Here is a 13,395-nt window from a genome sequence, read left to right as displayed (position 1 = left end):
GTGTAATGAAGCAAGAGGGTGAGAGGCATGCATTGAAGAGAGTTAATTGGAGCATTGTGGTACATAGAGGGAGAGAGAAAGATGGCCATGTTGAGGGCTTAAATGAAGAGTATCCAAGTGGATTCATATCCTTCAACTATCATTTGATGTATGAGTTCAACAGATGCTAATTCACAGGTACTTAACAACCATACAGTATCATGTCGAGGCCTATGATGTAACAACCATACAGTATCGTGTCGAGGCCTATGATGTTATGGGTAAGAGGTGAGATGTTAGAGCACAACTAGTCACCATCTTTCACTTCACTCCATCATAACTTGTCTTGGCTTGCGGTTTATACACTTTTGCTATTGGCCTTCTGAGTTTAACGATATGTATGTATTTTTATTTTGGGTTTCCCATGGCATGAATCGTAAGTGGTGTATTGTACTACAAGAACTGGAGAGGAAACACTGTTGTCAGCTGCCACAATTTGATGACTTACACTTTGTTGCAATGGATAATTTATCATTACTTTTTTCATATTTTAAATTTTTTCCTTTTCCAGACCATTCCAGATCTTTTGATTTTAACAGATATACGTCATAGTATTTGTTCAAAACAGTGTAAATGTCTGCAGTTTTAGTAAGAGAAATATGTTGAATCATATGATTGTCCCTGGGGATAGGGGAGAAGATTGAATACATCCCAGGTATTCCCTGCATTTCATAGAATGTAACTAAAAGGGGATGTGAGTGGGGGGCTGGAAATCCTCCCTTCCTATTTTACTTTTCCAAAAGAAGGAACAGAGGCATGGGCCAAGTGAGGATTTTTTTTTCTTTCTGAGGCTCAGACATCTGTTCTTGACACTACTTCACTAATGTGGGAAATGGCGAATATGTACATTTTCTTTTTCTTAACTTTTAATATGATATGACAAATGCTCACTAGCCTGTTCCAATTCCTTGTAATATGGGATAGTTCTTGAGAATTAGAGTAGATAGGCAAGAAATCTTAACAATTCAGTGGCTTTTCAAGGTAACCACAAAGCAGTAGGTTTTTTACTATATTAATTTCAGCTGTTAACCAGACATAACATAGGTAAGTTATAGAGCTAGCTTGTTTCTGAGATTTGCTAATCATAGTAGGCATAAAGAGGAATGTGTCTTGCTAGGTTACTTTAGTCTCAAAAAGCAGGTTTTGTCTTAACATGAAAAATATTGCATTGTTCCAGATGATAATTTCATTCATTTAGGGGTTAGGTATTGCTCCCAAACAGGTTCACTTTTTCTTTTACATACCTGTACTTACCAGATGTACCCAACAGACTCATGTGGAATTCGGGCATTTCTTTTTATCCCCCTTGCATATATATAATGGCACTAGACACGCATGCTGCCAGTCCTTAGGCACCTCACCATGTGCCTCACACTCGGTGAAAATCCTGACTAAGCAATCAACAACACTGTCCCCCCCTTAACTTATGTGTAAATGATTGGATATTGATAGGTATTGTTAACATTGACATTGGAGGCACATCATGGGAGTAGCTGGTGCTTCATTATGATATGCCATTGGTATTTTTTTTTTCTTTTTACAGTTTATAGGTAGCACATAAATCATTGAAGATAGAAAGGGAAGGAAGATGTCCTATCTGGGGTACCACAGATTAGCCTCAGTGATGTTTATGGTAGTACCAGACATCACCAGCGAAGTAAAGGAAAGCATAGTATTGAAGTAATGGAAAGGAGCTTTGCTAATGGCACCAGAGTAAGCAAAATGATTGGATCAGACACTGATCAAAAGGAGATGCAAAAATTTTTAGACAATTTACAAATGGGCAAAAGTGAGCCAAATGTAATGTAACAAAGATAAATTTGAGCAAAAAAGTTATGGAACAAGGAAGAATACATTAGTGGTACCTTATGAAGGACCAACAGAAAAATAGTAGAAGTGGAGCAAATGTAAAAGATTTTGGCAACATAAATGAGAAACTAGATTTCAGAAAGCATACTGATAAGATAATGCTACCAAGTAATTAGTGGTATGATTCAGAAAAGTCTCCTTACAAAAGACAGAAACCTGTTGATGAGAATGTATTTGTAAGAAGCATAATTGATTACTGCTGTGTTATTTGGTCCCCATTGAAACAAATAAGATGAGTAAATTAGAAAATGCAGAAGCACTTAGCAAGCAAAATAATCAATGTTTAGAGGCTTTCTGGCTTCATAGATTTTCTTTTATACCTTCATTTTGTTGACATGCATAGATTATTATATATCTTTCTTTTCTTCTTTGCTATATATGTTTATTTATTATACTTAGTCGCTGTCTCCCGCGTTAGTGACGTAGCGCAAGGAAACAGATGAAAAGAATGGCCCAACCCACCCACACACTCATGTATATACATAAACGCCCCCACACGCACATATACATACATATACATTTCAACGTATACATACTTATACATACACAGACATATACATATATGCACATGTACATATTCATACTAGCTGCCTTCATCCATTCGTGTTGCCACCCCGCCACACATGAAATAGCACCCCTTCCCTCCACATGCACAAGGTAGCGCTAGGAAAAGACAACAAAGGCCACATTCATTCACACTCAGTCTCTAGCTGTCATGTGTAATGCACTGAAACCACAGCTCCCTTTCCACATCCAGGCCCCACAAAACTTTCCATGGTTTACCCCAGACGCTTCACATGCCCTGGTTCAATCCATTGACTGCACATCGACCCGGGTATACCACATTGTTCCAATTCACTCTATTCCTTGCACGTCTTTCACCCTCCTGTATGTTTAGGCCCCAATCACTCAAAATCTTTTTCACTCCATCCTTCCACCTCCAATTTGGTCTACCATTTCTCCTCGTTCCCTCTACCTCTGACACACATATCCTCTTTGTCAATCTTTCCTCACTCAGTCTCTCCATGTGACCAAACCATTTCAATACGCCCTCTTCTGCTCTCTCAACCACTCTTTTTATTACCACACATCTCTCTTACCCTTTCATTACTTACTTGATCAAACCACCTCACACCACATATTGTCCTCAAACATCTCATTTCCAACACATCTACTCTCCTCCACACAACCCTATCTATAGCCCATGCCTCACAACCATATAACATTGTTGGAACCACTATTCCGTCAAACATACCCATTTTTGCTCTCCGAGATAATGCTCTCACCTTCCAAACATTCTTCAATGCTCCCAGAACCTTTGCCTCCTCTTCCACCCTGTGACTCACTTCCACTTCCATGGTTCCATTTGCTGCTAAATCCACTCCTAGATATCTAAAGCACTTCACTTCCTCCAGTTTTTCCCCATTCAAACTTACCTCCCAATTAACTTGTCCCTCAACCCTACTGAACTTAATAACCTTGCTCTTATTCACATTTACTCTCAGCTTTCTTCTTTCACACACTTTACCAAACTCAGTCACCAGCTTCTGCAGTTTCTCACCGGAATTAGCCACCAGCACTGTATCATCAGTGAACAACAACTGACTCACTTCCCAAGCCCTCTCATCCACAACAGACTGTATACTTGCCCCTCTCTCCAAAACTCTTGCATTCACCTCCCTAACTACCCCATCCATAAACAAATTTTACAGCCGTGGAGACATCACACACCCCTGCCACAGACCAACATTTATTGGGAACCAGTCACTTTCCTCTCCTCCTACCCATACACATGCCTTACATCCTTCGTAAAAACATTTCACTGCTTCTAGCAACTTACCTCCCACACCATATACTCTGAATACCTTCCACAAAGCATCTGTATCAACCCTATCATATGCCTTCTCCAGATCCATAAATGCTGCATACAAATCTATCTGTTTTTCTAAGTATTTCACACGTACATTCTTGACAGCAAACACTTTTGTACCCTATATAATATAGTTGTAATTCGTGGTAGTTCAAATGCTCCATCTTTTTGCTATTGCTTGTGAAGTATTTCTCACACAGATTCTTCAAAGCAAACACCTGATCTACACATCCTTTACAACTCCCAAAGCCACATTGCTTCTCTTTAGTCAGATATTCTGTGCATGCTATCACCCTCTCAGTCACCACTCTCCTATACAACTTATTAGGTATACTCAACAAATTTTTACCTCTGTAATTCAGCCATTCATATTTTTGTCCCCATTGCCTATATGCAGTGTAACTATACAGGCATTCAGTCATTCCTCAAGTACCTCATGTTGAGCCATACATACACTGAAAATTGTAAAACCTCTTCTTGAGAAATTCAACTGCAATCCCATCCAATCCAGCCACTGTGTTCTCTTAGGCAGTGCTTTCACCACCTCTTCATCTTTACCAAATTACTTGCCATGACTCTGACTTGCATACTTCCATGACTCAAATACCCAACATCTGCCAACCTAACATCTAACAAGGTCAAAAGTCCTTCAAAATACTTACTTTATCCGTTCGCTTCCTCTTTGCCTGTTTCCACTTCCCCTTCTACTCCCTTCTTAGATGCCCTTATTTGTTCCTTTATTCTCCTCACACTATTCACCTTCCTAAACATTTTCTTATTCTCCCTAAAGTTTGCTGATACTGTCTCATTTGCCCTCTTTTTCACCTGCCCCTCCCACTTGACCTCCTGCTGCTTTCTGTCATACATCTCCCAGTTGCTCACTTGCCTTCTCTGCAGATAATGCCCATACACTCCTCTTTTCCCTTTCTTTGATACTTAATTTTTTCACCCTACCACTCACACATTCACATCCCACTTTCCACATGCCACACACTTCTCTTGCACATGTAAATATTACTCCCCTAAATACCTCCCATTCCTTTCCTACAGCCTTAGTTTTATTTACTTTTCCTTTTGCCACTCTTCACCCAATCTTTCCTGGTATCTCCTTGCATGTTCCTCTTTTCCAGGCTCTTTCACATTCACCATCCTCTTCCTACCCATATCATTTCCTCTTTTCCTAAAGTCTCCATAGACTTCCACCCTTACCTCCATCAGGGTGTGATCAGAAATCTCACCAGCTTCCCTTTTCAGGACATAGATGTATTCCAATTTCATCTTCACCCACATAATCCTTCAGCAGACAGTGCCATCCCTTCCCTTGCTCTCACCCATTCTCTAACCCAGGACTTCAGCACTAGGACATTTTCTTCCCTTTTTCCCTTGAGCTTAGCTTTACTCAGAGTCAGAATATTCTGGTTCCTTTCCCTAATACATACTACTACTTTTCCTGTTCTTCTCATTTTGGTTGTATTCTTGCATAAACAGACACCTAAGCATGAGCCTTTGAGGTGGATGAGTGTCCCTTGATGAGCTCCTTCATCTCTTCCAACTTTTAGAAATTGAAATACAAGGAGAGGAGGTTCTCCAGCCCTCTTCTCATGCTCCTTTTAGGTGCCTTCTGTGACATGCTGGGTGAGTGAAGTATTCTTTTCCCCTATCCTCAGGGAAATATTCTTTAAAAACAAACAAAACAGAAGGATTCCTTTTATGGATAGTGAGAATTGATTTCATGTAAGATGACAGTTTGAGTTAATACAGATCACTTTTTTGTGATGTATGTATAAATACATGTAAGCCCTTTTTGACATGCATATAGATGAATATAGATCACTTAGTCAAACAGATAGACAGAGCATATGGCATTGCAAAGTAATGTGGAAGTAATGTTTAATTTGCGAAGATATTTCTTTGCACAGCATGTAAGTGTATTGTAGTGGGACATTTGAATTGAGATGAAGTCCTTCTTAGAATATTTAGATGGCATTACTGCTTTCAAGGAAGTTTCATGATTACTTTCTTTTTTCTGGTAATCACTTGAAAATTCTCAAAACCATCAACCCATAGTCTGTGTGTGTGGACAGGTTGATGAAGGGTATAAATGCAAAGGTTTTGGGGCAAGTGGTGAGTTGGTAGTATGAGGAAGGTGATGGAGGCATAGGAGTTAAAACATTTGCTGTTTGCAAGTGGTATGGCTTTGGTTGCAAATTCTAGAGTGAAATTCAAAATACTTGTAATAGAGTTTGAACAGACTTTTTATCTATTGCTATTGCTACCATGTGAAGGTAGGAAAGGGAATAAGTTAAAAGAAAATTCCCTTAACACTGATTGATACTATAAAGTAACATTTAGCGTTAAAGATTGCTGTTATGAATGTTAATCAGTAAAACGTATATTTTATAGTACATAATTCTGATTGTCTGTTTACCTCTTCTCTGTATTAATATCTTAAGTTATTACAGGAGGAATGCAATTGGGTGCAGTGGTAGCACTTTCAGCAGATGTAAAGTAATTACGTACAACTTTCTTGATAAAAATTGAGTTATATTTGCAGATTAGCAGACTTAAGAGCAGAATTGGAACGTCTACAGGAGGAAAATGCTGCTGAATGGGGTCGAAGAGAAAGGTTAGAGAGTGAAAAATTGGGTTTAGAACGTGAAAATAAGAAACTTCGAGCTCAAGTAGCAGATTTAGAAGAACGACTTGACAAAAGAAACAAAATGACAACAGCAACTCCAGATTCAGATGTGGCACAACTAAAGCAAGAGATTGCAGATAAGTTCAAGGCATGTGTACTAATTTGTAGACCCCCTTGAGGGAGTTCCTGGAGGGAACAGACATCAGAGGTATTGGTAGATAGTTAAATAGACTTCTTTTTTTTCAGGAACTTGAAGTTTAATTGTAGCGAAAGTTTAATTGTAGCAAAACTGGTCCATTGAAATTGAAAAGGCACTGAATGGGAAAGAAAACTCATTGAGTGAATTAGAATGGGTAAGGTGATACTTGTATAATATCAGAAAGAGATGGAATCATTATTTTCAGGGTTTATGATTATTATACTGTTTTAGAGTAATATCCATTTTTGTTTATGAACAGTGCAGTGTGTCATGGTGTCATGAGACTGAGGAGATAAAGTACAGTAGTTTGAGAGTAGTGAAGCTTTCTGATATTTTACAAGTGGACAACTATTGATTATACTGTATGATGAAAGATGACATGATTATTTGGTGTTTTCTTATCATACCTGCGAAAACTTTAAATAAGGATAGGCTGAATGGATGCAATAATTTTGTAGCTGCATGCTTTCTATATGTTGGGTGAATGATGAATGTATAAGTGTACAACAGTTAATTTGTTGGTTGCTGGAAGTGAGGTTTTCAGCTGAAATGTAATCAAATAAATAATCAGATGAACAGGAAAGACATATGGAAGGGTATTGTTATATAGGTCGAAAGTTTTAATGCAAATATGCATTTTGAGAAACACTTGGATGACAGTACTTCACTGGAAGTTGTATTTATTTTTTGGATACTTGGGAAACTATGACGTGTGATTTTGCATGCAGTGCAGATGGGTTTTTATGCAGAAATGTCCATTCACCCCACTACCCAACACAGGTTTTCTCAGTAGCACTGTAAACTGGTGGTTGTGTTTGATTTTGGTAAGATTTGAATTGAATGCCTTTGTTACTGGTGAGCCCAAGATTAAAGACAAGGCCATACTGCATAGTTTACCCTTGACTGTGGTGTCTATATTTCATATGTACCTTATTTTTTTCTATATGAGATGTTAGATTGGCATTTGATATTAAGGAAAGAAAGCCTGAAGGTAATTTAACCATTTGATGAAGGAATATCAGCAATGTTTCAAGCACAGTAAAGGCAAATTTTCAAATATGAATATAGATCTTTTTAAGTTTGGTCTTATGATCAAATAGGACATAATCCTCTAACTAAATGACTATACAGTTTAACCTGGTGAGATATTTTTTGTCAGTGTTGCATGACTACCTTCTGCTGAGCTAATGCCAGGCATATGAGGTACTCTTAGTGTATTTCCAAGCATACCATGTGAGATTTGTGGTATTTTTTTTGTTTTTGTCACAAATATGAATTACTAATGTTTTCTGTTAGTAGTATCATTTATCTTTTAAGAGTGATACATCTTCAAACATAATTGCCAAACCTGAGGAAGCAGGTCTCCTATGAGCATAATACTTACCAGTATGTGGAAAAATTTTAGGCCTGAAGTGTCTGAAAATATTGTGTGGGATACCACTGCAAGTATTAATTGGAAAATTTTGCATTTGAAGCAGAGACAGCCATTTCAAGAATTGATCCTCCTTTGGGGTCAATAGCTCCGACCTAAGATATTCTCATATGAGGCCAAACACCTCCTAAGAGTTAGTATTGAGTGTATGACTGTACACCACTGGACTCGTGCAATGTTGACAAATAGCAGTGTGATAGCCAGTCACAGTATTATTTCTTCACTCCTTACTGTAGAGGAACAAGCACTGTAAGTGTATTAGAGTTTGATAGAATATAGTTGACAGTAAACCATCAGATAGGCTGCATAACTACCAGCCTTCTGCATACCTGCTAGCCTTACGTACTTGAATTTGTTCTCACTGAACCCATTTAGATTTGGCTTGAACCTGTATATGATTCACCCCAAAGAAATGGGAACAGTTGATGATAATAATGATAATAATAATAATAGTAATAATGATAGATTTCTATGTGGCATTTATGGATCTGGAAAAGGCCTATGATAGGGTTGGTAAGATGCTGTCTGGAAGGTTTTAAGAGTATATGGTGTTGGAGGATAGCTGCTAGAAGCAGTGAGAAGTTTTTACCAAGGGTATAAGGCATATGTACTAGTAGGAAGAGAGGAGAGTGATTGGTCTCAGTGAAGGTCAGTCTTTGGCAAGGGTATGTGATGTCACCATGGTTGTTTAATTTGTTTAAGGATGGGCTGCTGAGGGAAGCAAAATGCAAGAGTTTTGGAGAGAGGGGCGAGTATGCAATCTGTTGAGGATGAGAGGGCCTGGGAAGTATGAGACTTGTTTTTCACCAATGATACAGCATTGGTGGTTGATTCCAGTAAGAAACTGCAGAACTTGGTGACTAAGTTTGGAAAGTGTGTGAAAGGAGAAAGTTGAGAGTAAATGTGAATAAGAGTAAGGTTATTAGGCTCAGTAGGGTTGAGGGACAAGTTCATTGGGATGTAAGTTTGAGTGGAGAAAAATTGGAGGAAGTGAAGTGTTTTAGATATATGGTAGTGGACTTAGCAGTGAAAGGAAACATGGAAGCGGAAGTGAGTCACAGGGTGAGGGAGGGGGAAAAGGTTCTCGGAGCGATGAAGAATGTGTGGAAGGTGAGAACGTTATCTCAGAGCAAAAATGGGTATGTTATAAGGAATAGTAGTTCCAACAATATCATATGGTTGTGAGGCATGGACTATAGATCGGTTTGTATGGAGGAAGGTGGATATGTTGGAAATGAAATGTTTGAGGACAGTATGTGGTGTGAGGTGGTTTGATCAAATAAGTAATGAAGGGGTAAGAGAGATGTGTAGAAATGAACGAGTGTCGTTGAGAGAGCAGAAGTGGTTGTGTTGAAATGGTTTGGACATGCGGAGAGAATGAGTGAGGAAAGATTGACAGAGGATATATGTGTCAGAGGTGAAGGGAACAAAGAGAAGTGGGAGACCAAATTGGAGATGGAAGGATGGATAAAAAAAAAAAGACTGAGCGATCAGGGCCAGAAAATACAGGAGGGTGAGAGGCGTGCAAGGAATAGAATGAACTGGAACAATATGGTATACTTGGATCGACATACTGTCATTGGACTGAACCAGGGCATGTGAGACATCTAAGGTAAACCATGGAAAGGTCTGTGGGGCATAGATGCAGATAGGGAGCTATGGTTTTGGTGCATTACACATGACGGCTATAGACTGAGTGTGAACGAATGTGGCCTTTTTTGTCAGTTTTTATGCTGTTTCCTTTGGGATGGGATAGCAATATCAATGGATGAAGGCAAACAGGTATGAATATGTACATGTGTATAAATGTACATGTGTATATGTTGATATTTATATGTAGGTATATGTGTGTGTATGGGTATTTATGTATATATACATGTGTATATGAGTGGATGTGCCATTCTTCATCTTCCTGGTGCTTCCTTGCTGACGTGGTAAGTGGCGATCAAGTTATTTTTTTATCATTTTAGTTATACTTGATCACCATTTCCTGCATCAGCGAGGTAGCACCAGGAAACAGACGAAGAATGGCCCATCCACTCAGACACACATATATATACATCAGTGCCCATACATGCACATATACATATCAACATATACACATATTCTTACACAGACAAATATGTAAGAATATTTGGATATGGGGATGGGGGAGAAAGAATACTTCCCACGCATTCCTCACGTGTCGTATAAGGCGACTAAAGGGGATGGGAGCGGGGGGCTGGAAGCCCTCCCCTCCCTGTATTTTAACTTTCTAAAAGGGAAAACAGACGAAGGAGTCACGTGGGGAGTGCTCATCCTCCTCGAAGGCTCAGATTGGAGTGTCTAAATGTGTGTGGATGTAACTAAGATGAGAAAAAAGGAGAGATAGGTAGTATGTTAGAGGAAAGGAACCTGGATGTTTTGGCTCTGAGTGAAATGAAGCTCAAGGGTAAAGGAGAAGAGTGGTTTGGGAATGTCTTGGGAGTAAAGTCAGGGGTTAGTGAGAGGATAAGAGCAAGAGAAGGAGTAGCACTACTCCTGAAACAGGAGTGGTGGGAGTATGTATTAGAGTGTAAGAAAGCAAACTCTAGGTTGATGTGGGTAAAACTGAAAGTTGATGGAGAGAGATGGGTGATTATTGGTGCATATGCACCTGGGCATGAGAAGAAAGATCATGAGAGGCAAATGTTTTGGGAGCAGCTGAGTGAGTGTGATAGTAGTTTTGATGCACGAGACTGGGTTATAGTGATGGGTGATTTGAATGCAAAGGTGAGTAATGTGGCAGTTGAGGGAATAATTGGTATACATGGAGTGTTCAGTGTTGTAAATAGAAATGGTGAAGAGCTTGCAAATTTATGTGCTGAAAAAGGACTGGTGATTGGGAATACCTGGTTTAAAAAGAGAGATATACATAAGTATACTTATGTAAGCAGGAGAGATGGCCAGAGAGCGTTATTGGATTATGTGTTAATTAATAGGCGCACGAAAGAGAGACTTTTGGATGTTAATGTGCTGAGAGATGCAACTGGAGGGATGTCTGATCATTATCTTGTGGAGGCAAAGGTGAAGATTTGTAGAGGTTTTCAGAAAAGAAGAGAGAATGTTGGGGTGAAGAGAGTGGTGAGAGTAACTGAGCTTGGGAAGGAGACTTGTGTGAGAAAGTACCAGGAGGGACTGAGTACAGAATGGAAAAAGGTGAGAACAAAGGACGTAAGGGGAGTGGAGGAGGAATGGGATGTATTTAGGGAATCAGTGATGGCTTGCGAAAAGATGCCTGTGGCATGAGAAGCGTGGGAGGTGGGCATATTAGAAAGGGTAGTGAGTGGTGGGATGAAAGAGAAGAGAGAGGCATTTGGATGATTTTTGCAGGGAAATAATGCAAATGATTGGGAGATGTATAAAAGAAAGAGGCCGGAGGTCAAGTGAAAGAGAAGAGAGAGGCATTTGGATGATTTTTGCAGGGAAATAATGCAAATGATTGGGAGATGTATAAAAGAAAGAGGCAGGAGGTCAAGAGAAAGGTGCAAGAGGTGAAAAAGAGGGCAAATGAGAGTTGGGGTGAGAGAGTATCATTAAATTTTAGGGAGCATAAAATGATATTTTGGAAGGAGGTAAGTAAAGTGCGTAAGACAAGGGAACAAATGGGAGCATCAGTGAAGGGGGCTAATGGGGAGGTGATAACAAGTAGTGGTGATGTGAGAAGGAGATGGAGTGAGTATTTTGAAGGTTTGTTGAATGTGTTTGATGATAGAGTGGCAGATATAGGGTGTTTTGGTCGAGGTGGTGTGCAAAGTGAGAGGGTTAGGGAGAATGATTTGGTAAACAGAGAAGAGGTAGTAAAAGCTTTGAGGAAGATGAAAGCTGGCAAGGCAGCAGGTTTGGATGGTATTGCAGTGGAATTTATTAAAACTGGGGGTGACTGTATTGTTGACTGGTTGGTAAGGTCATTTAATGTATGTATGACACATGGTGAGGTACCTGAGGATTGGAGGAATGCTTGCATAGTGCCATTGTGCATAGGCAAAGGGGATAAAAGTGAGTGCTCAAATTACGGAGGTATAAGTTTGTTGAGTATTCCTGGGAAATTATATTGGAGGGTATTGATTGAGAGGGTGAAGGCATGCACAGAGCATCAGATTGGGGAAGAGCAGTGTGGTTTCAGAAGTGGTAGAGGATGTGTGGATCAGGTGTTTGCTTTGAAGAATGTATGTGAGAAATACTTAGAAAAGCAAATGGATTTGTATGTAGCATTTATGGATCTGGAGAAGGCATATGATAGAGTTGATAGAGATGCTCTTTGAAAGGTATTAAGAATATATGGTGTGGGGGGCAAGTTATTAGAAGCAGTGAAAAGTTTTTATCGAGGATGTAAGGCATGTGTATGTGTAGGAAGAGAGGAAAGTGATTGGTTCTCAGTGAATGTTGGTTTGCGGCAAGTGTGTGTGATGTCTCCATTTGTTTATGGATGGGGTTGTTAGGGAGGTGAATGCAAGAGTTTTGGAAAGAGGGGCAAGTATGCAGTCTTTTGTGGATGAGAGAGCTTGGGAAGTGAGTCAGTTGTTGTTTGCTGATGATAAAGCACTGTTTGCTGATTCATATGAGAAACTGCAGGAGCTAGTGAGTGAGTTTGGTAAAATGCGTGAAAGAAGAAAGCTGAGAGTAAATGTGAATAAGAGCAAGGTTATTAGGTACAGTAGGGCTACACTTTCCAGGGTCTTTATTAAAGACATGAAATGATTTCTGGAACAATGAAAGCTGGCTCCCTCTCATGCCTTAATTTTTGGTATAGACTGTAAGCATTTTGCCTGGATTTTAGAGGATTAAAGATGTGGCATGAATGAATGAATGCTTACCTCTCTTTCTGATATGTTTTATGTTTCAGTACTGTTTTGATTGTGCATGTATCCAGAGCCCTGAGGGGCCTGCAATAGCCTTTTAGAGAAGAATGTATCTAATTTTCAAAAAATGATTACAGGAACTATCAGAACTAAAACATGCACACTCAAAACTGAAAAAAGTTTTAGCTGACAAATCAGTGGAATTGCTGCATACTTCCCGGAGAGCTGATCAGTATGAGAGTGAGGTGAAGCGGTTGAGGGCTCGAGTGGATGAGCTGAAAAAAGAGCTTGCTGCAGCTGAAGATGAAGTTGATGGTGCTTCAAACAATATCAGGTACGTTTTCATGCTAAAAAGTGATAATTAGCCTCAAATCAAATCAGGTATTAGGAAAGTGGCATTTTTTTTCTTTCAACACCAATGGCACCTTACGGTTTCCAGGTTTATAAAACATGGAAAGGCTCTGCAAAATTAGTTGTTACAGAATGATTTCTCACGTAGTACAGTAATAGGATTATTATTATTTTTAG

At 39.3% G+C, this 13,395-nt stretch overlaps 1 protein-coding gene across 5 annotated transcripts in view; it reads left to right on the top strand.

The window, feature by feature from the left end:
- LOC139762294 (coiled-coil domain-containing protein 102A-like) overlaps positions 1 to 13,395 on the top strand; it is a 153,845-nt gene that overhangs the window by 91,781 nt on the left and 48,669 nt on the right. For all 5 annotated transcript variants that reach the window (XR_011715685.1, XM_071686883.1, XM_071686884.1 and 2 more), the window contains 2 exons: positions 6,333 to 6,564; positions 13,005 to 13,201. Coding sequence is in view for 4 of the 5 variants with exons in the window: in XM_071686883.1 (XP_071542984.1) it covers positions 6,333 to 6,564; positions 13,005 to 13,201 (429 nt within the window). In the remaining variant the exon portion in view is untranslated. The remainder of the gene's footprint in view (positions 1 to 6,332; positions 6,565 to 13,004; positions 13,202 to 13,395) is intronic.

This window comes from Panulirus ornatus, chromosome 43, assembly GCF_036320965.1.
Source record: "Panulirus ornatus isolate Po-2019 chromosome 43, ASM3632096v1, whole genome shotgun sequence".
NCBI lineage: Eukaryota > Metazoa > Arthropoda > Malacostraca > Decapoda > Palinuridae > Panulirus > Panulirus ornatus.
Note: the sequence above shows the minus strand (reverse complement) of the source record. Positions and strands in the feature narration are given on the sequence as shown.